The sequence below is a fragment of the Heloderma suspectum genome, chromosome 2 (assembly GCF_057233095.1).
Source record: "Heloderma suspectum isolate Gila_16-S chromosome 2, 16-S_ref, whole genome shotgun sequence".
In the NCBI taxonomy this organism is placed as follows: domain Eukaryota; kingdom Metazoa; phylum Chordata; class Lepidosauria; order Squamata; family Helodermatidae; genus Heloderma; species Heloderma suspectum.
Genome location: NC_139459.1, coordinates 53330826 through 53352261, shown reverse-complemented (window position 1 = coordinate 53352261; position 21436 = coordinate 53330826). Strand labels below are relative to the sequence as shown.

Sequence of the window (21436 nt, the reverse complement as noted above, 5' to 3'; positions counted from 1 at the left end):
AAACCCTCAAATAACCCATGAGCTGCTGTTCAATTATTTGAGGGTTGTTTCCCCCTTGAACAAGCCATGCCACCTAAGTTTGGATGACATGACAAGCCTTGCCCAGGCAGGTAATTAGGCAAATGGAGCCTAGCATGCACCAGCACACACCACAGCTTAATCAAGCCACTGCAGCTTAGATGCTTGTGCAAACCAAGCTCACTATGTTCTAGAAGAGACATTTCAAATAGCTAGTTTGAAATAATGACTGAGGATTAAAATAAAATAAAATATTTTCTCGTATCAACAAGTGGGATAAGGAAGAGCTTTGATTCACACTCCTTACCTCTCCCAAAGCATGTTCAAACAATATACAGTCATGTGAAAAAGAAAGTACACCCTCTTTGAGTTCTATGGTTTTATGTATCAGACCATAATAAAAATCATCTGGTCCTTAGCAGGTCTTAAAATTAGGTAAATACAACCTCGCATGAACAACAACACATATTTCACTGAGTCATTATTTATTTTACAGAAACCTTAGCATGGAGACAGGAGAAAGTGGGCAGTCCTGGGGGCAGGAAGGAGACCGGGGAAGCTGCCTTATGCAGCTTCCCATGCTTGCCCCAGCTTCCTTCCCAACCGCTCTGAAGCACTGCGGCTAGACAGGCAAAATTGCCCATCTAGCAAAAATGCAGGCCAGAGCACAGAGGCGAGGATTGAATTAGGATACCCGGCAGCCTCCAACTTTGGAGGCTGCTATCAACAGAGGATTGCACCCTAAGGCAGGCAATCTCCTAGGCCTTGGCACATGCTAATGATGTTATTGATATGCACAGGATCTAAAGAGACTTAAAGGTCTCCCACCCTATGGAACACCCTTCCAACTGAGAACAAGCATGTACCTACACTACTTTGTTTTGGGTGTTTGCTAAAGACTTTTTTTTTTCAGGCAACCATTTCCTGACTGATGAGAAAACTCCAGCAACTATTTTATTAATGTATTTGCTTTTACTGTAAACTTTTGTATTTTAATTTATTGTGCATCTGTCCAATCTTTTGATGTAGTTTATACATTTTATAATAAATAAATAAAGCCTACCAGTCTGATGCAATATGGAGGACCTTAGTGAGATCCAGAAACAAACTCCCCACAGCAAACCCCCAAATTTACAATTGAATTCCAGGCGTATGCAGAATTCTGTAAAAATACAGGTTAATGTGATTCTGTGTGGCACAAGCACTTTGTCCTTCCAAGTCAGGTTTTTCAGATTTTGGTGGGAAATTACAGGGAAAAAGTATACTAGACCCCTAGATATTATGATTTAGGAGTTCATATAGTTAAAAAAAAAAAACCAAACCACTCACATTCCATCCCTTTTTCAGCATTTGTCCCTAATATATCCAATAGTTTATTCAAATGAATAATTGTTAATTCTTCTGAAGGTGTTTAAATAAACATTACACACAATTTGCTTATATTTGACACTGAAGGGAAAAAAGACCTATAAAAATCTTTGTAAGTTTTTAAAAGCAGCTTTTGAAAATGTCTGATATGGTAGCCAGCTGAGTAATGGCTGTTGGGATTTTCCTTTTACATTATCATCACTGTTTAATTAAGCCAGACTGGCAAAACCAAATATTTACTAGCACCACTTCATTTTGAAGATATTGAAATCAGACCTATTTTTTTATCCAATAATAAGGGCATCTATGAGCCAGTAATAGCCAGATGGAGTATTCTGGAATGCCTTTAAAGATTAAATAATGCTGCTTCTGTAGATTAATACATTTGCCATCTCTGTAAAATTAAACCACTCTGTCTTGATTAATACAAAGAAATGCTTTAAGAAAGCTGATTGATTATAGCAATAGACAGGCCAGTGTTTTCCTCCTAAGGGCACGAGGAGTCATATTACATATCAACACCTCACCATATAACTGCTAAGTTCCAAAGATTGACTTGCAGGTGGGAAGAGCAGAGTTCTACCCCAAATTTGTACATCACTGGCTGTATTGAGAGCATCAGACAGTTGACAATTGAGCTGCTCGTCTTTAGTACTTTGTGTCTTTAGTGTTTGGCATCTATGATCTTTATTAGGCAATGCTTCCTTCTGGGGAAGAATCAGCTGTTAGCTGGCGTGTAATTAGTTGGAGTCTACTTCCTGAACAATGACAGTCCACAGTCCCAATGAATAAACAAGACAGCTTAAAAAAATAGTTGACAAATGATTTTGTATGCTGCTTTGGACAGCTCTCAGGCACAATACAGGAGCCAACTCTTAGGTTTCGTTCACTGCTCCACAGAGTGTCATTGATATTTCAACTTCAGCTTTTCATTTCTGGCTTGCAGAGCTATCTTTTGAGAGACTGACTTTGAGAAATAGGTTTCAGCAGCAGGTGTTTCAGACCTCAGCCATTATGGTTTGGGAACGTACAGATCTAAAAGAGAAAGCATTGCAACTCTAGCGCAATTACATTTACAGCCAAATCCTGTCCACGTGGCACATGGATGCAAGCCAATGTTGCCACATGGCAAGAAGCATGTGAATAAGAGAACATCAAGAAGCGCCCTTGCATCCGCACAATACATGTTGTGTGCCAAAGCAGCTCTCCGGCTCCTGCACCGCACCAGTGCAAGCAATGTGAGACTACAAGACTTTGTGTGATTCACAAAAGGGCATAGAAGGGGCAGGGGAGCAAGTGCAAATATCACCCAATTTACAATTGCAAGAATCAACTGCGTCATACCTTGGGCAAATACAACACTTAATACCTGAGAAAACATAGGGGCAGGAAACACAGTTGCTGCATTCTCTCTTGGTGCCAGAGCATTTAGAGATATAGGTGCAACCTCTGGGTGAGATCTGACAACCCTAGGCATCCATCCAATTCTCCTACAGATTAAGTAGGCGACCTACCTAGAATAACATTTGCTAGATCTTCACTAGGAGAGTTTTAAACTTCTTTAAAATCAGTGTTTCTTAACCTTTTTGGACTAGTGACCCTTCTCGACAAAATAAGAAATTTCACACACACCTTCCACCCTGAGACTTGAAAACCGAGTGATTCCCCCACCTTAGGAATCATAATTATTAATACTCAGCTAAAACATATTATTGATCATCTTAACATAAGAGCCATGCTAGATCAGACCAAGGGTCCATATAATCCAGCATTCCGTTCACACAGTGGACAACCAGCTGTCAACCAGGAACCCACAAGCAAGACATGAGTGCAATAGCACCCTACCCTAGCAACTGGTGTACATAGGCATTCTGCCTCAGATACTGGAGGTAGCACATAGCCATCAGAACTAGTAGCCATTGACATCTTTCTCGTCTAGGAATATGTCTAACCCCCCTTCCATCCAAACTGGTGGCCCTCACATCTTGTGATAGCAAATTCCATAGTTTGACTATGCACTTTGTGAAGTATTTCCTTTTATCTGTCCTGAATCTCCCACCAATCAGATTCATGGGATGACCTTGGCCCTAGTATTATGTGAGACAGAGCAAAAAGTCTCCCTATCCACATTCTCCACACTATGCATAATTTTCTACACCTCTGTCATGTCTCCCCTTACTTCCCTTTTTCCCAAGCTAAACAAGCCCAGCTGTTGTACCCTTCCGTCATAGGGGAGTTGCTCCAGCCCCTTGATCATTTTAGTTGCCCTTTTTTCTACTTTTTTCAGCTCTACAATATATAGACATGGTGAGCAAAACTATACACAGTATTCGAAGTGTGGTTGCACGCGTTTTGTATAATGGCAGTATGATTTTGGCAGTTTTATTCTCAATTCCCCTCCTAATTATGCCTAACATGAACTTTGTCTTTTTTTACAGTGGCCACACACTGGTTCAACATTTTCATCTAGCTGTCCACCACAACCCCAAGATCTCTTTCTTGGTTGGTTACTGCTAGCTCAGATCCCATCAGGTTATACTTGAAGTTGGGATTTTCCCCTCACAATGTGCATCACTTTACATTTGCTTACACTGAACAGCATGTGCCATTTGGATGACCATTCTCCCAGCTTGGAGAGATCCTTTTGGAGCTCCTCACAATCCCTTTTTGTTTTAACCACCCTGAATAATGTTGTGTCATCTGTAAACTTGGCCACTTCACTGCTCACTCCTAATTCCAGATTATTTATGAACAAGCTGAAGAGAATTGATCCTAATACAGATCCCTGTGGGACCCCACTATGTACATCCCTTCATTGGGAGAATTTACCATTTATTCCTACTCTCTGCTTTCTGTTCTTTAACCAGTTAGTGATCCATAAGAGGACCTGTCCTCCTATCCCATGACTACTAAGTTTGCTCAGGAGTCTTTGATGAGGGACTGTCGAAAGCCTTTTCGAAGTCCCAGTAAACAATATCTACTGGATCACCCCTGTCTACATGTTTATTGACACTCTCAGAGAACTCTAAAAAGTTAGTGAGACAGGACTTACCTTTGAGGAAGCCGTGATGATTCTTTTTCAGCAAGGTCTTGTATTTCTATATGCTTATTAATTTTATCTTTAATGATGCTTTTCAATCAATTTACCCAGAGGCCTGTAATTTCCCAGATCACCCCCGGATCCCTTTTTTAAAAATTGGTGTTACAGTGGCCATCTTCCAGTCCTCTGGTACAGATGCTGATCTTAGGGACATGTTGCATATTTTGGTTAGAAGATCAGCAATTTCATATTTGAGTTCTTTGAGAACTCTAGGATGGATACTATCTTCAGGGTCTACGTGCGACACTGAGGGTGCAGAATTGGAGGGTGTCTTCATAGGGGGAGGGTGTCTGTAGGGCTAATGAATGCTTCTACACATTGTAGAGAACTCCCAGTCCCTGCAGAAAAATAACCCCCCACTTCTCACAGAACCCACATGCATGCTTCCCTGTAGCCTCTGGAAATCCCAGTAGTGGGGGCCAGCAACGTGATACTAGCCACCAGGGGAGAAAACTGTTGTCAGAAAAACTTCAAGTCAGTTATGACTAATTTAAACTGCATTAGTTTCAATGGGCCTACTCAGAGTATGACTAAATCTGGCTCTAACCCAACAGGACTTGACATTTATTAACTCTGGCTGATTACACCTTGTGTTTCTATAACTATAGTACTATGCTAAGTTCAGCATGTCAGGAGGTTGGACTTGATGGGAGGGGTTGGACTCGATGGCCCTGTAGGCCCCTTCCAACCCTACTACTCTATGATACTATTCTATATATAGCCTGACCCACAAAATACATAAAAACAACATTTTAAAAGCTCAACAAACCCATGGGAATAATACTATTGTTGTATATGACACCATAACCGCTTGTTCAAAAATGGGTAGGTTCTCCCCGCACCCTTTGAAAATACCTATAGATGGATAACTGTTATGCTTCCATGCAACAGAACACCTCTGAATTTGTGAAGCACCTAAATCTTTGAGGCACGTTTCTTTTTTATCCCACCATCAATGAATTTGTACAAATCAATAGCAACTCAACATCAGCATTACAATTATAAAAATGCTATGACAATATTTAGACATTTAACTGAAGCTGACACAAAATGTATATTACAGCAAAAAAGTAATGCGACATATAGACAGTTCTATGTAGCTATGTCTTTCCTGTGTTTTCTGCTTTCTTTTGCCAAAATGTCTCAGAGGGCGTCTAAATTTCACATTCTCAGGTCATTTATTTTTTCTCCAATAAAGGAAGCACATTTTTCATTTTTGAGAGTAGATGATAGACCTAAAGCAATACTTTTGTAAACAGTCATTAGTATTGTAGATCATTTCCCCCTTAAGATGGAAGGGATAAACCTCAATTCCCCAGCATGTTTTATAGCGAAAAGACCTTTAGATCTCCTGAAGGCAACTGAAGCCAACACTTATCGAAGACGCAAACTCAGCCATAATCAGTTTCCTGCCACCTGTACTCCTCTGTGTATTGGATGGGATTTAATTTGGCCTTTGTCCGCATAGCCACGTGGGATTTCTGGATCATTTTAAATAATTTTCCATTAAACATTCAAACTGGAACTTCAGCTAAATGTTCAAGCTGCCAACTCAACTTGATTGCAACTCTTGTTATATGAAGGAAGTGTAATTAAAATTAGAAACAAAATAGAAATTAATAAACCAGTCTCAGGTGTGGCCTAAATCTTGATGTACCTTCTGAACTCTAGAGGGAAGGAAATAAGATTTTTTTAATTGAAATGAAGGAAATAATTTAATGACAGCAAGATAGGCAGCAGTCTTTTTGCCAGAACACTAAAGTCGGTTAAGAATTAATGAGCTGAGCCAACAACTTGGAAGGGTTGCTTGAAGAGAGCCATGGTTGTAAAAGTTGACATTTACAAGTGGAAAGGGTTCCACCCTTAATGGTAGCCTAACTTTATGTTAAATAAAGATCTGTCCGATAACATTGCAAAATATATAAAATCTACACTCAGATTTTAGAAGACATATTTAGGAATTAATTTAGAGAGAGAAATATAGGTATTTCTTCAAATGCAAAATACAAGTTGATATTTCTTCCCTTCCTATTTTGGCCATTCACATCTCCCCTCATCAGGAAATATGGACATTATTGGCATGTTTAAATAAACACTGTTGCTGAATGTTCTGAACCAGTGATACCTCTATAAACCCTCTCTGGTCCAACAAGGGGGTGAAGCAGGGAGGAGGGCAGTTTGGGGTAGTGGAGGCACCCAGTCCCTTGCTTCAGAAGGTGTCATGCATACAGTTTGAAAGGCATCTTTGAAACAACGGTAGACCTACATCCACAGGATTTGTAAACAATGTCAATAGAATGAAATCCTCCTGGATTATTTTACGTTTATATCAAACATCCAATTTATATAAAGCCATTACTAAAATGGATCATACGTGAGTATTCCTGAGTTAAGATGGTCTCAGACAGTATTGACTTTCAAGCTAAAAACACCTTGTTAAACATGGATCAAGACTTCATGACAGCCTTGACAATGATTAGACTTTCCTAAAGAGTCATCATTACCATGTACATAAATAGTAACACAATACTTTGTGTTCTGTTCTTATCTAGATCTGGATGAAGTATATATTGTGGGGGCAAGGGGCTGGTTAGCACTCCCTTATCATTACCTGTTTAAAGTAATATCCCATCAGTTTTAATCCTCTGTTGAGATGGGAAATCTATTAGAATGAAAGGTAAAGGTAAAGTTGTCCCCAACCAGTCATGTCCGACTCTAGGGTGCGGTGCTCATCCCCGTTTCTAAGCCGAAGAGCCAGCGCTGTCCGAAGACGCTTCCGTGGTCATGTGGCCGGCATGACTGAACACCGAGGTGCACGGAACGCTGTTACCTTTCCCACCGAGGCGGTACCTATTTATCTACTTGCAATTTCTTGCTTTCGAACTGCTAGGTTGGCAGAAGCTGGGACTGAAGACGGGAGCTCACTCCGTCACGCGGCACTCGGGTCTCGAACTGCTGACCTGCCGACCTTCCAGTCTGCAGTTCAGCGTCTTAAACCAATGATCTGCTCCCAGAGATTGCTGGGTCCTATTAGTTCCCAGAACTCTATGGGGGATTTTTCTACCAGTTCCACTGACTCTTCTGGCTCTGGCCTTGTTGATACTTGGAATAAGTAATTGACATAGGCCACTGAAATGGTTACTCCTAGGCAAGCTCTCCTGCAGCTTCACAGTAAGACTGAGGAACTGAGGTTAATGAACCTGCAAGAATGAAAGACAGAGCAAAAATGTCACAAACCCCAGTTTGACTCTGGCCAAATATATTATAGACCTTATTTGAAAGCCTATGTTGCAGTGTCAAAGAGAACTTCTCAGCTACCATTGCATTCTATAGGATGCTGTACAGTAGAGCTGTTCTTGCGTCTTGAAGGGTCTATTAAATCATTTTTCATCAAACTTAACAGCCTGCTGTAACAGGTTTGCTATACATTTGCAGATAAATTGCTTGCATCCATTCTAACTTCTTGCTGTTGTGTCTGTAACAAGGTGCACAGCCCAGGTGTTCTCTTATATCCAACATTACTCCAGGATGCAGTAACATCTATGGGTGTAAGTAGACAATAAGGGATATAAAAAAAAGTTTTTGAAGTGCATATAGCTAAAATCATTAAGAGCAACAATAAAAAAATTATTTAAATACAATGTATGCAGAAAATGGGATAGGAATACAGTTGTACCATTGAATGGCAAGGAAATTAAAGATCTGTTAAAGGAGGATGAGACCACAGAAAAGAAGAATTAATTGTGTCTCTCTTCACTGTGGAAGATGTAGGGCAGTTACTCATGCTAGAACTGAAGCAGATAGTAGTGAGAAGATGAAGTTCTTGGCCAGGGGTCCCCACATTGCGCTCGCAGGCACCATACCACCTGCAAGGGACTCCAATGGTACCCACAAAGCTCTCCACTCCCTGACCCCTTCAACAATTTATTTTTAATTTAAAAACTTGAAAAATGTTAGAGCACCAGGTTTTCTTCCTGTTAGCAAAACTGCCGCTGATCAGCTGTTCAGTGAGCAGGAAGAGAAGAGTTGCTTCCTGGCCGCACCCAGTCTTGTTCTGCCCACACAGAACTTTCCCTTCTCTCCCTACTCCCACCAATAGCCTCGCCCAAATCCCTTTACCTCGCTCTTTCCATCCCCTCTACCACTTTGCCTTGCTATTTCTTCCTTCCTCCCAGCCTCTAGCCACTCTATTTCTCTCCCTTTATCTCACTGTTTCCCCCTTCCTAACCTCTAGACACGCTCTTTCTCTCTCCTCCACCTTGTTATATCTCCCTCTCACCCAGCCACTGGTCTTGCTATTTCTCTCCACACCTCTTTACCTTGCCGTTTTTCCCTCTCCTAGCCTTGCTCTTTCTTTCACTATTTCCGCCTCCCTCCAGACCCTAGCCTTGCTCTTTTTCTCTCCCTTCCGAGTCCCTTCCCTCATTTCTCTCTCTCTCTCTCTCTCTCTCACTCACTCACACAGGGGTACGGAGCACCAGATAGGGAATGGAGTGGCTGAGTGTGGGGCTGGCATAGGGGAAAAAAATCTTTCTTTTGGGGGCTGGGGAAAAGGGTGTGTAACCCATAGGCTGTTGTTGAGCTGTTTCCCCCTCCAACAAGCCATGCCGCCTGGGCTCCGCCAATACAACAAGCCATGCCCAGGCGGGTAATTAAGCAAATGGCAGCCGGCACATGGCACAGTTTAAACAAGCCACCATACATAGCTTGTTTAAGCCATGGTGACTGTGTGAACCAGGCCACTTAAGCAAAAAAATCCCAACTTCACATATATACCAATGGTGACTGACCAGTACAGAGATCTTGGGGTCATGGCAGATAGTTCAATGAAACATCAACCCAGTGTGCAGCAGCTGTGAAAAAGGCTAATTCCATCCTAGATAGAAAATACAACTGCCAATATTGTAATGCCTTTAAGCAAATCTATGGTGTGACATTTGTAATACTGTGTACAGTTCTTGTACCCACATCTTAAAGAGGGTATTATAGAAAGTGCGGGAAAGGACACCCAGAATGATCAGGGGGCTAGTTCAACTCCTCTACGAGGAAAGGTTGCAACATCTGAGGCTTTATAGTCTAAAAGGCACACAAGGGGGGACTGGACAGAGGTTCATAAAATTATGTATGGTTTGGACAAAGTGGATGTGTATTTCTCCCTCATATCATAGCAGAATCCAGGGTCATCCCATGAAGCTAAATGGTGATAGATTCAGGACAGGCAAAAGGAAGTACATCTTCTGCCCACATAACTAGTTAAACAACCACAAGATGTGGTGACAGCCATTAACTATCAAGATAAGGTAAGGCTATCAATAGCTACTAGGTATGATGGGTATATGCCATCTCCAGGATCAGAGCATGTCTCTGAATACCAGTTGCTGGGAAAGAGCAGCAAGTAGGGCTTTTGCCTTAATATCTTGCTTGTGAACTTTCCAGAGGAATCTAGTTGGCCAGTGTAGGAAACAGGATGCTGAACTAGATAGATCTTTGGTCTGACCCACAAGACTTCTATGTTATATTCAATATCCTAAATACTACTTAAATATTTCTACAACTACTGAAGGACAAATACCAAGCTGCTCTTAAAAAATCAGGTGCTTTCCTAAATCCAGAGTATCACACACATTAGCAACTTTCATGAAACACAGCAGTTCAATACATATTTCCACAAAAGTAATAGCATTTGGGTGAGCTGTGTGGATAAGGTGTATATACAAATACTGTTATTAAAAGGATGCTTATTAAGACCAGTTTTCTTCAACTATTCATGCTTGAGGTTTATTTCACTACTGTTTATTGGTGTGCAATTTAGTATTTGTAAATATGGTATATTGTTAAACATAGGAAGCTGTCTTATAACCAAGTCAAATCATTAGTCCATCTAGCTCTGTACTGTGTGCAGTGACTAACAGTGGCTCTCCATTGTTTCAGACAGTTCCCGATTCTACCTGGAGATGCTAGGGATTGAACCTGGGATATTTTGCACACTTTACTGGACTAGTTGGACCTTTGGTCTGATCAAGGTAATTCTTAGCTTCTTGTGGAAGCAGTAACGTGAATCTTTTTATTTTATATAAATTATATAAACAAACACATGGCCTGTGATAGTCTCTTTCCCCAAACAAGTCAAGGAAGAACATGCCATTTAGAAGGCTTTAAAGACAGAGAAGATTGATTTGTAATGCAATCCTATACTGACTGAGTTCAATGGGGCTTATTCAAAATAAGCGTGCCTAGGAATACATCCTAGAAAAAAGAAAATCACCTTTTGGCCCTATAACTGTTTTACCAAAGGAGCAATAATCTCATAAACAAAAATCCAATTTGCTGAACAAGTATATTGGACAGCCATCTATCAGGGATGCTCTGACTTGGATTCCTGCATGAGCAGGGGGTTGGACAAGATGGTCCTGCAGGTCCCTTCGAACCCTACTATTCCGTGATTCTATAACCCTATTAGCATCTAGAATACCTTCCAATAAACAGATTACCATACTCCTCCCCCCACAATAAAACACCTCATGGGGGAAAGGGGTCTTCCTCATATATATATTTGAACCAGTATTCTACACCACAGAGTCAATGTGGTATAGTAGGTACAGCAGTTTTTCAACCAGGGTTCCATAGGTCAGTCTGAACAATACATTACTTATTACAATTGTTAAATATCTATTTGTATGTGTGGGGGGGGGGGCATAGAAAAGGGATTGGGTTCTGCAGGAAATCAGTTGCAGGTGATCCCTCCCCCTCCCCCAAAAGAAGAAAACTGAAAACCACAGGGCTCAGAACAGAGATAACCAGATTCAAACCTCCCCTTAGCTATGAAGCTCACTGGGTGACCTTTGGACAGAAATTTCTCAGCCTAAGCTTCCTCACAGGCTCACTGAGAAGATAAAAGGACATGTCCAGTGCTGTGAGCTTCTTGGAACAAGTGTGGGATTAAAAAGCAGCAAGTTAAAAAAAAAAAAATCCAGGCCATCACCCATACAGGAAGACCTATCTGGCACCCCTCCAGCAGTGCAGTTATGTCTGGACCTTGAGGTGGAAGTCCCCAAACAGACCCAATGTCAGCAACTTAGCTAACATGGGTATGCCACAGCCCACTGGGACTGACACTGCTCACCATAGCATCCTTTCTTCGTATTTTTGAAAGCATGTTACAGTCAGGGGGGTAGCCAGCCAAGCATGTACATGACAGATGCTCATTTTATTACTTTTACTTTAAATATATATATATTATCCTTTTCTACAATAAAATAGTGCTTAATCCTAAGCATGTTCAGTATCGGTGGAAGGCGGATGGCAGCAAACGTCATTTTACTCCTGTCGTCACGATGGTACTATGATCTGAGTTTAAAATGCGAAACTGCATATGCTCAGGGTATTTCTTTCTTTTATCTGGGCTGGCTAACATACCAGGAGGGTAGAAGCAGCTGAGACGCATGGAATTGTGTGGAGGGAAGAAGCGAAATGTTTGTTGTGTGTTTCACAACTGAAGATTACTTCAGTTTAGAGTACACACGGCACTCTAAAGGGCCTCCCAGTAAGACCATGACGTCCAGGGCCTAACTTTACCTAGCCTGCACCAGGGCACCACCTCGTTCCACGACACCTCTCTCCCCAGAGAAGATGCCTTCATTGCGAGTTCTGACGACTGCTGCATCACGCGAGTTATTGCTAGACTAAACCGTCCCAGGTTGACGAAGTTTTGCTCCGCGACCACAGCGCACGGACGACACGGTGAGGTAAGAGGGGCGAGCTGAGCAACTCCAACCGCCCTGCCCACGCAGGCACGCGAGCGCCAAAAGAACTCCAAGCGACCTCTCTGCCTACGGGGAATGCCAGTCCCCACCCCGCCACAGGAGGAACACGAGGAGGAGCAAGAGAAACGCTTTAATAGAACAACTCCTCCTCCTCCTCTTTTACACGCACCCGCTCAAGGAGCCCCGGGGAAGGAACTTCTCGGCCTGCCAGTCCACCGCCTGTTATTAAAATGGCAGAAGAATCCCACTGCTCCATTAACACACTTCCCTTCCTCGGCCGTCACTTACCTACCTCAGAAAATCCCACTTCCGGCTTCTTTAATAATAATATTCTTTAAAGCGCCCTCCCCCTTTGCTTTCTTCAGCCAACGACATCCCAGCCCCGTCCCGTTGCCCCACCCACAACCTCCTACTTAGCCCGTCCCACCCACCTCCCGCCTCCACTTCCGCCAACCAGAACACCGATCCCGTCTTCGCGGGCGCCTATCCGGGGACTCACTCTACCTCAGCCAATGAGCAGGCGCCTGAGGGGTCTGTGTCCTCCGTGTCCCGCCCCTTGGCTACCGGATGTGTGAGGTGGCTCGCGGCGGTGCGTAACTATGGTAAGAGCGGCGTTCGGGGGCGGCTGAGGGGGGCTTTGTTTCCCCCCTTCAGTTCGGACTGCCCGGTCATTGCCTTCCCGCGTTTGTAAGGCTCGGCGCTTAGCGATTCGGCTGGGGGTGGGAATGAGGCCATCAGGCTCCTCTCAGCGATGGGCACTTTGATGCCCCCCATGGAACCTTGCCCACCTTCTGCCTCCTCCCCAATACAGTCTCTCCCTTGGACTGCAGTAGCGGTCTAGCCTGAACAAGACTGCTAGTGTCGTGAAGGGCGACGCAATGCTAATCCTTTTCCCTGCCATCTCCTCGCCCGCGCGCGATGCGATGGTGAAATTCTCGTGGTAAACCGCCCCCCACCCCTTTTTAAAGTCTTCTCCGCTCTAGTTAGTTATATACTGCTGTCTTACCTGGAGTTTTAACCCCAAGTATTCAAATATTTTACTTTTACATAACTCCAGAACAGCACTGAAATTCTTTGCAAGTTCATTAATACTCTTATTACTGATGTACTTCTGTAGAATTGCGTAGTTTTCATACAGTTCTTGTGTGTTCTCTCTAGGTTTAATGATTTTGCTAATTGCTGTCTGTGTCAAGTAGCAAGCAGCATCCACTACATCATTATTTATTTATTTTGTATGCCACCTTTCTACTAAAAAATAGCACTCAAGGCCGCTAGAAACAGTAGATTCTTATATCTGTGCGGTGCAATCCTTTCAGTGTTTACATAGTGGTGAGTTTTACTATTTTCAGTGTGGCTTTCTCCCAGGTGAGAGTGCATAGAATTGCAGCCATAATGTTTCTGGGCACTTCGTATTTAAGTTCAGTAGGACTAAACTGTACATTCTATTGTGTGTACATGGATAAACAGGGGAAAATTGTGGTGGTTTCAGTTATGCATGCTTAGGCTTGATTACAGGCTTAGTTGCAATAGGGCATGGGAACTGGGTTGAGCCAAATCAGCTGAGACAGTAGAATGATCCTGCTTCCCTTTCCTTTTTTAATTATTACATTTATAACCTACCTTAGACAGCTAATGGTGTCAAGGCAGCTTCTGCTGCAGCCTGCTAGGATGGTTGATGCTGGATGATAGTTAAAGGAGAGGAAAAGCCTGATGGAGATGGTTTCTCAATAGAGCTTATGAAGGTCCTGCCTCCTTTCACTCCCTCTGCTACAGCCTCGTGTAATGGCTGCTACCAGGTGACGAGTGATGGAGGGAGGGTTAATTTGATTGGGTTCAAAGTGTGCATACATGGACCACGATCAAAACAGCTACGTTAGGTGAACCCTGGGGACTTTGGTTGTGCTCATCACTGGCGTTTTGATTGTATGAATAGCACAATACCACAAATTGCATTTGAAACTCTCCATAGTTTCAAACGTGGTTTGTCATGTGGCATGCGTGGCTGCAGCTTAAGAGTACAAGTCCCCCATTCGGTGTACAGAACTAGTTATAGGACTTTGGATCTTGGCCATAGCAAGTGAGAACATGGATGTTCTGCTGTAGCAGAAGTGGGGAACCTTTTTCAACCCGAGGGCCAAATTCCAATGTGGAAAAGGTCTAGGGGGCTGCATTCCATCTGTGGGCAAGGCCAAGATGTGATTATTACTAATTTTAAGCCTACTCATAAGTAAGCATGACAAGGCTTTTACATGTCTGCTCAGAAATAAGCAGAACTGAATCGTAGCAGCACTTTCAAATAGCATTCCAAATACCAAGCTTCTTCATATTTACTCACAAGTAAGCAAGATAAGCCTTGGAAGTAAGTAGCTCTCTCTCCTGGGAGAGGGGCAGGGCCTGGGGAAGAAGCTGGCAGGCTGGATGGAAACCCCCTGCAGGCCAAAAGTTCCCTATCCCCATGCTATAAGCTCTGCCTTTTCTCTGTTCTAAAGTTAAGTGGACTTTTCACTTTATACTATTTATATCACTCTTTTGTCTAAAATAGGCTGACATCTGTTTCTTGTATATCAACTTCATCTGTTGAGGCTTGTAAGTTAGAAGCTATAGCCAAAATGATATTACATGACCAAATCCAAGTATCTCTACATACAAAGGCAGGTCCCAACATTCAATCACACTCAAGCATAACCAAGAAATAGAATCCATGATGAGGCTATGCAGGTAGGAACAAAAGAAGAAACTATTCGTCTATATAGCTCCCAGTCTTGTTGTCGCTGTCTGGCAGTGGCATTCCATAATTTCAGGCAGGAGACTTCCCCAACCTGGAGATGCTGGAATTAAACCTCAGACCTTGAGCATGCTGAGCATGCACTCTGCAGCTGAGCTTATTGCCCTTATCCAATGACAGGAGAAGACTTGGTTCTTAGTGGCTGATGGGAGCAGAGGTAGGCCTGCCCACTTCAATGATGTCTCCAAGATTAACCCTTTAATGTATACCCCAGTGGCTGTAACTCACTCCTATGGTGTTTCAGTGAGGGCAAACTCTTCCCTCCCCTCCTATCCCTTCTGAAGCTTGCCTCTCACTGATGGAGTGTGGCCAAGTGAGAGCAGTGTATGTCTGAGATTCACTGTGCCCCAAAGTGTCCTTGAAATATACAGGTCCTCCATCTGTGTACACCCGACCCATCATAATGATGAGCTACTTGTATAATACATGTTAAGCAGTAAATCAAGAGCTTTGGATTGCTTTTTCATTATCTATTTTTGTTGGTTTTGCAAATTAAAACTTCAGGTTAGTTTGTGGTCCATATGCTACTAGTAAAGGCAACCTTGTTTTGGAAAAGTATCTGTGTTTTCTTTTAGGCAACTTAGGGTACAACCCTATAGCTGCTAGACAGCTGTAGGATTGTTTGGTTTTTGGGAACCAACTTCGTAGCCCATGCTTCGAGGTCGGTTCCTGGAAAAGCGCCTCCCCGCTGCCTTGTTGGCAGCACAGATCGTCTCTGGGCTTGGAAGAGCAGAGCAGGGCAAAAGGGGGTGTTCCTGGGGACAGGGAGGGGCGGGGAGCACAGAAGTGCCAGTACAATGCACCCTATGCATTGTCTGGCCCTGTCCCCTCCCCCCACTCTGAAGTCTCACAGCTAGACAGCGGAAATTGGCCGGCTAACTGCAAATGCAGGGTGGTGGGAGCACGGAGGAGAAAATCCCTTCCACGCTTCGCCCACCCTGCATTGGATAGGCAGTTGCCTCTGAGTTCAGAGGCGGCCGCCTCTCCCCATAGGATTGCTCCCTTAGGGAGTGTGGATATACTGGAGTGGTTCACAATGTAAAAATGTAACGGGCCCTCGAAAATCTCCTTTTTCTATTCACTGGCAGGGATGGAGGAACTAATGAATGGGACAGGAAGAACTTTTAAAGACTGAGTCGTAACTCTGATTTTATATTACTTTTTTCTTTTAGTCTGCGATCTTCAATTTTCAGAGTCTTCTGACAGTAATCTTGCTGCTTATATGTACTTGTGCATACATAAGATCCTTGGCTCCCAAATTACTGGATAACAATCAAACTGGGTATGTGAATATCTAAAAATTTGGGGGAAGGGGAAATACATGTAAATTACTTGTATTAATTTTCTTTGCAAAATGTTATGATTGTCAACACATTTGTACTAAGCACTGTTAATCCTTGAAAGCTTAACTCCACAGTTTAATTCATTTATCATTACAGTTAATTTTCATCTCCATAAAAAGGAGACCCTTCTTTTAAAGCAACTGTGAGATTTTGCTCCTTGGAATATTGGAGAGAGGAAATTGGAGGTTAATTTCTTATTTATTATAAATGCCTTATCCCACCTTTCTCTGTGATGAATACACAAGATAGCTTCCAATTTAAACTAAAATATAAATCAAATAAAATCTAATAAAAGAGCAAATAGCAAACACAGCAAATCCTAAAAGGCCCTAACAAAAAATGGCTGCTGAAACAAAACTGTCATAAGTGCCAGTTGAAAGCAGGCAACGAAGGAGCCAGATATATTTCCCAGGGACCTCACTCTATAATCTGAAAGGCCCTTCCTTTTTCTGCACCAAGTGAAGCTCCATCAGTAGAAAGACTATAAGAAAGACCTCAGGAGCTAAATGAAGTTCTCAGGCAGGTTCATGAGACAGAGTAATTCCTAGGATACCCTCCTTCCAAGCCAATTACGGCTTTAAAAGCCAACAATGGCACCTTGAGTTGAGCTTAGAAACAAATTGGTAGCCAGCAACTGGTACACAACTGACATAATACAATCTGTACTCTGTACTGTCTTCAGGTGCAGCCCCACAAAGAGTGCATTACAGTATCCAACGTAGACATGAATGGCTATGGCCTGGTCTCACTTCTCCAGGGAAGGATCTGATGAAGTTGTTTAAAAAAAAAACACCAGTCCTAGCCGCCGCCACCACCTGCATATGCAGAAGGGTCTGGATGGATCTAGGAGCAACCCCAAACTGCAAGCCCAAATTGCAAGCCTGTTTCTTCAGGGGAGTGCAGTCCTACCCCAAACAAGCTGAAATCTCCTCTGAAACCATCAGAACCACCGACCAATCGTACTTCTGTTTTGTCTGGATTAAGTTTCAGTTTGTTCCTCATCCGTTCCAAAACTGTCTCCAAAGAGCAGTTCAGAACTTCCACTTCCTCCCCTGGGTTAGGTGATTGCAATTACCAGAAAAAAACTGTGTTTCAATGTGAATAGTATTATGTTAGAAAGATTCAAATGCCAGTAAGAAGAATTTCACAATTCCTCCCCACAATGGCCAGAAAAGTAAACTTTGTACTGTGTGGCTTGAGATAATAAAAGGAACAGATTAGACAGGGACTTTTTGCTGGTTTTCCTTAGTAGATTGGGGCAAATACCCATCTCATCTATATGAATAAAAGAATGGGTTAGTATTTTTAAAAGTGCAGCTATCCCCAGGGGGTCTTGAGGACTTCAGAAAAAAACATCACCATCACCACAACCCAAATAAGTTGCATGACAAACTGAGGGAACATCTAAAGCAGTTTGTGATATAACAATGGTGGTTTCTTTTTCAAATTAAAAATGCAAAAATCCAACAAGGCATGCCTGAATCTTTAGGCATGCTTAAAAGCCACTTTTTGGATCCTAGCCATGGGTACCGTATCTCCTATTTAAATTGTATAGAACTGTCAGAGTTAAAATACAGAATGTTGCATTTTTTCTAATTTTTCTTAATATATTTTCAGATTATTGGGCATATTCTGGAAGTGTGCCAGGATTGGTAAGTGTGTGTGTTCTGCCACCAAGAAAAACTGTGTGTGTGTGCGCGCGTGCACGCACACACAGGTGGGGTGGTGGTGGTGGGTGGGTGACGTCTAAGCATGCCTATATTTGCTTTAAAAAAAATGCCAGTGGTATATTTTTGGTATATAAAAAACTCTTTTCTGACATTTCAGCTTCTGTAAAGAGATTTCTTAATGTATGATTACTAATATTACAAATTAATATCTAAGAGCAAAAATGTCCTATAGGCTATTGCCTAACAAAAAGGCCAGAGGTAGATTGCTTTAGGCTGGAATCCTGTGCACACTTAACTGGGATTGAGTCCCATTGTCCTCATTGGGGCTTTTTGCTGAGTAGACATGCATAGAATTGCACTGTTAGAGTAATTTACCTCACAAGGTTGTTCTGAGATTAAAATGAGAAGACTGCATATATGCTGCTCTGAACTCAGTGGAGAAAGGGCTGGATTTAAACCTGATAGATAAATGTGAAGAGCAAGGTATTTTATTTTTTATATATTTCTTACATTTCTATACTGCCCAATAGCTGAAACGCTCTGCGTTCACAACATTTTAAGCAGTAATTCTTACCATGAAGAAATCTTTAGTTATTTTTTCCCAATAAAGTTCTGTTTGTAGCATACAACCAGAATTGATGTGGTGTGGGAAATTTAATGTCTCCCACAGGTTTGGTTTTGCTAATTAATAGTCTAACCCACTGCGCCCTGCTTTTCACTCTGTGGAAGGGGAGAAAGATGGGCACAGCATCTGGATATGTCTTTCTCTGCTACCATCAGAGAAAATGCAGAGAGGGGATGCGGGTATTTTGATGGAGAAAAGGGCACAGGAGGAAAATGGTGAACAACCTTTCCCAGAATGCCAGTTTTTCATTCCTCAGTGCCACCTCATGGGGTTATTAATTAGCACAATTGTCTTGTCTAGTTTGACCCAAATATATGGTAGATTTTATATGGCCTTATTATGATTAGAACAAGCTACAAATGAGCTTCTTGTCTGAAGATTCAGAAATTCTAGGACAGTATGTGATTTGAATTTTTCCTCTTCTAACTATTTTAACACTTCTTCTCTTTCTATAAAAGAAAAGTGCAAATCTACATGAACGTAGAAGGCAACTCTGCCCCTTGTGTTTCATCAGCCTTTTGTATGTCTGTACGTTTAATCAGACAAACTTGCCTATTTGCAAAGTGGTGCTAATGGACGTTTCATCCTAATGGATGATAGATACCTCTTTCAAGAAAATTAAGAGCAGAAAAGTACAACACATATGAAAACTGTAAAACTGTAGGAGGTGGGCTTCCTCAACATTAATTCTAAACAGATGTGAAATTGCAGACATTAATTCACACAACTATTTGCTATTTAATTAAATGTGTGCCAGATGATGACAATGTCTTGTAATTGTGGTGTCCTTACTTATGGGAAGAGTCAATGCACTGTTTATGGCTGTGGAAAGACTTCTTATGCAAAGTTGGGCAGCCAGGGATGTGTGAGAGAATACTTGTATGCCAATTCATTTGAGCACACCAGTATTTTGGAAGCTTTGGCCATTTTATTTATGTATTTATTCAATTAATTCGGGTATTACAATCTTTCTTCCATTAAAAGAAGATTTTTTTTAATGTTACCAAACATATATACTGCAACAGTTGTGTGTTACATTATTGCCCAAGGTAATATCTTAAACATTTTACTGGCAGTACATATTGGTTAAGAGTCTCAGATGGCAAATTCATGCTCTTGTGTGCAAGGGGAAGGCTGTACTGTGTTTCGCTAGCCGTGGAAAGGGATGACTCTGGAGGATTGCAACACACAACAAAAGTGCCCTTGATCCAACAGTGTTGTTGATGTCATGGCTCACTTCGCTGAAGCTACACTCCGTTACTGGGGTCAGGGCTATCATTAGATATACCACTTGCCCTGAAGAAAGCATTCTCTTCTCCCACCTCCCCCACACTAGTTTCTTTCCATTTGCTGCAGAGCTTCTGAAACATGGAGAGTATTTCTTGAGACTCTTTGTAATGCTGCAGATTTAGCATTTCCAGGGTATTCCTGTAATCTTCACTGGAACTGATTTAGGCAGAAAATTAGGTTGAAATTGACATTTTGCACATCTTCCCTGTTCCCTGTGGATACTGAAGTGGGAGAAAAACTTCATCTTAACCTGTTGCCTGTAACTCTCATTTTCTGTATTCTTTCTCTTGCTGATCTTCCTGCTTCACATTATTGCATTTGTTCAACAACAAAAACGTTAGACTTGCTTGTGTAATGAGAATTAGCCAGTAATTCAATTTTGTCTCTTATTCCAGGTGAGCGAAAGAGCCCTTATGTAGCTGTGTGCTGTATTGCAATGGCCTTCAGTATTCTGTTTGTACAATAAAAATTGGAAAATGTCAGGAATACATTGCTGTCAAAACTGCAGTGGAATAAAAGACTCGGGGAAACACAAAAGATGAAAAATGTGTTCTATACCTCGAATTATTTGTATCTGTTGGACAAGATATATCTTCCACTATTTGTTCCACAATTTTCAGTTAAAGCAATGGTGTCTTAAGTTATAAGAATGCAGCTATAATTAACATGGTCATATTTCTGGATTATGCAGAGTTCCTTGATGTGAACTGTCTTCTCAATTTCAGCTAAGTCATTTTAAGACAGACAACTATAAACCCAGTTAATACTTCTCTTTGAGAGCTGAGCTGATATAAAAACCCAAACCCTTTAAAAACTTTTACTAAGTTTTTACAAAATTTTCATTTTTAAATTACAAATGCAAAAACAATAAGTACAATCTTAATGTGTAGATGGAGAGAGACAAAGTAAAATCAGGTCAATATTAGTGTACCAGTATAGATAAAAATATATGTGGTGGTCTAACTGTGAGAGAGACAGATAAAGACAGGCATAAGAGCAAAAACTCGGAGGATTTCAAATTAGAAACTTTTTAATTACACATTTTCTAATGAATTATATGTACTGCAGGTTGAGAATGTTTTAAGATTAGATCTTACAGTGATAAAATGCCTGTACAATAATCAAAAATAATTTTACAGGGAATGAATCTTGTTCACTATGATTTCATCAAGCAAATGCTTTTCTGTGTTAAAGCCAACACTTACTATCAAATATTTTTGGTTTAACTTGAACCTAATTTGATTTTTAATAAAAACAAAACAAAATGATGTGCTGTGCTGTGCATTGATGATCTATGTGGGGAATTCAATTCTGGAACTTTTCTGAATGCATGAGAGATGTATTTGTTTCCGCTGTTAGGAAATGGAGTAAAAATCCAGATTTTCTTTCCAGAAATTTTCCTGAAATCTGGCTTTTAAATTTGAGCAATATTTAGTTGTCTACTAGGATTTTCACTACAATTCATACAAAAACT

The 21436-nt window shown here is 41.6% G+C and overlaps 2 protein-coding genes across 8 annotated transcripts in view; one reads left to right on the top strand and one right to left on the bottom strand.

The window, feature by feature from the left end:
• Positions 1 to 12684, bottom strand: part of XRCC4 (X-ray repair cross complementing 4) — a 194375-nt gene extending 181691 nt beyond the window's left edge. The window contains exons 1-2 of one of the 7 annotated variants that reach the window (XM_084833601.1): positions 12538 to 12683; positions 7805 to 8026 (exon numbers count right to left, since the gene is read on the bottom strand). In XM_084833601.1, coding sequence (XP_084689727.1) covers positions 7805 to 7877 — 73 coding nt within the window. In that variant the 5' untranslated portion in view covers positions 7878 to 8026; positions 12538 to 12683. Of the gene's footprint in view, positions 1 to 7804; positions 8027 to 12061 lie in introns of all 7 variants that reach the window. The other 6 variants (XM_084833599.1, XM_084833600.1, XM_084833604.1 and 3 more) reach the window with 6 other exon arrangements.
• A 130-nt stretch (positions 12685 to 12814) lies between these two features.
• Positions 12815 to 21230, top strand: TMEM167A (transmembrane protein 167A). Its single transcript, XM_084833606.1, has 4 exons — positions 12815 to 12851; positions 16207 to 16316; positions 17995 to 18029; positions 20358 to 21230. Exons 1-4 carry the CDS (start codon positions 12849 to 12851, stop codon positions 20426 to 20428), a joined length of 219 nt encoding a protein of 72 aa, XP_084689732.1. The 5' UTR covers positions 12815 to 12848; the 3' UTR covers positions 20429 to 21230.
• The last annotated feature ends 206 nt before the right edge of the window (positions 21231 to 21436 follow it).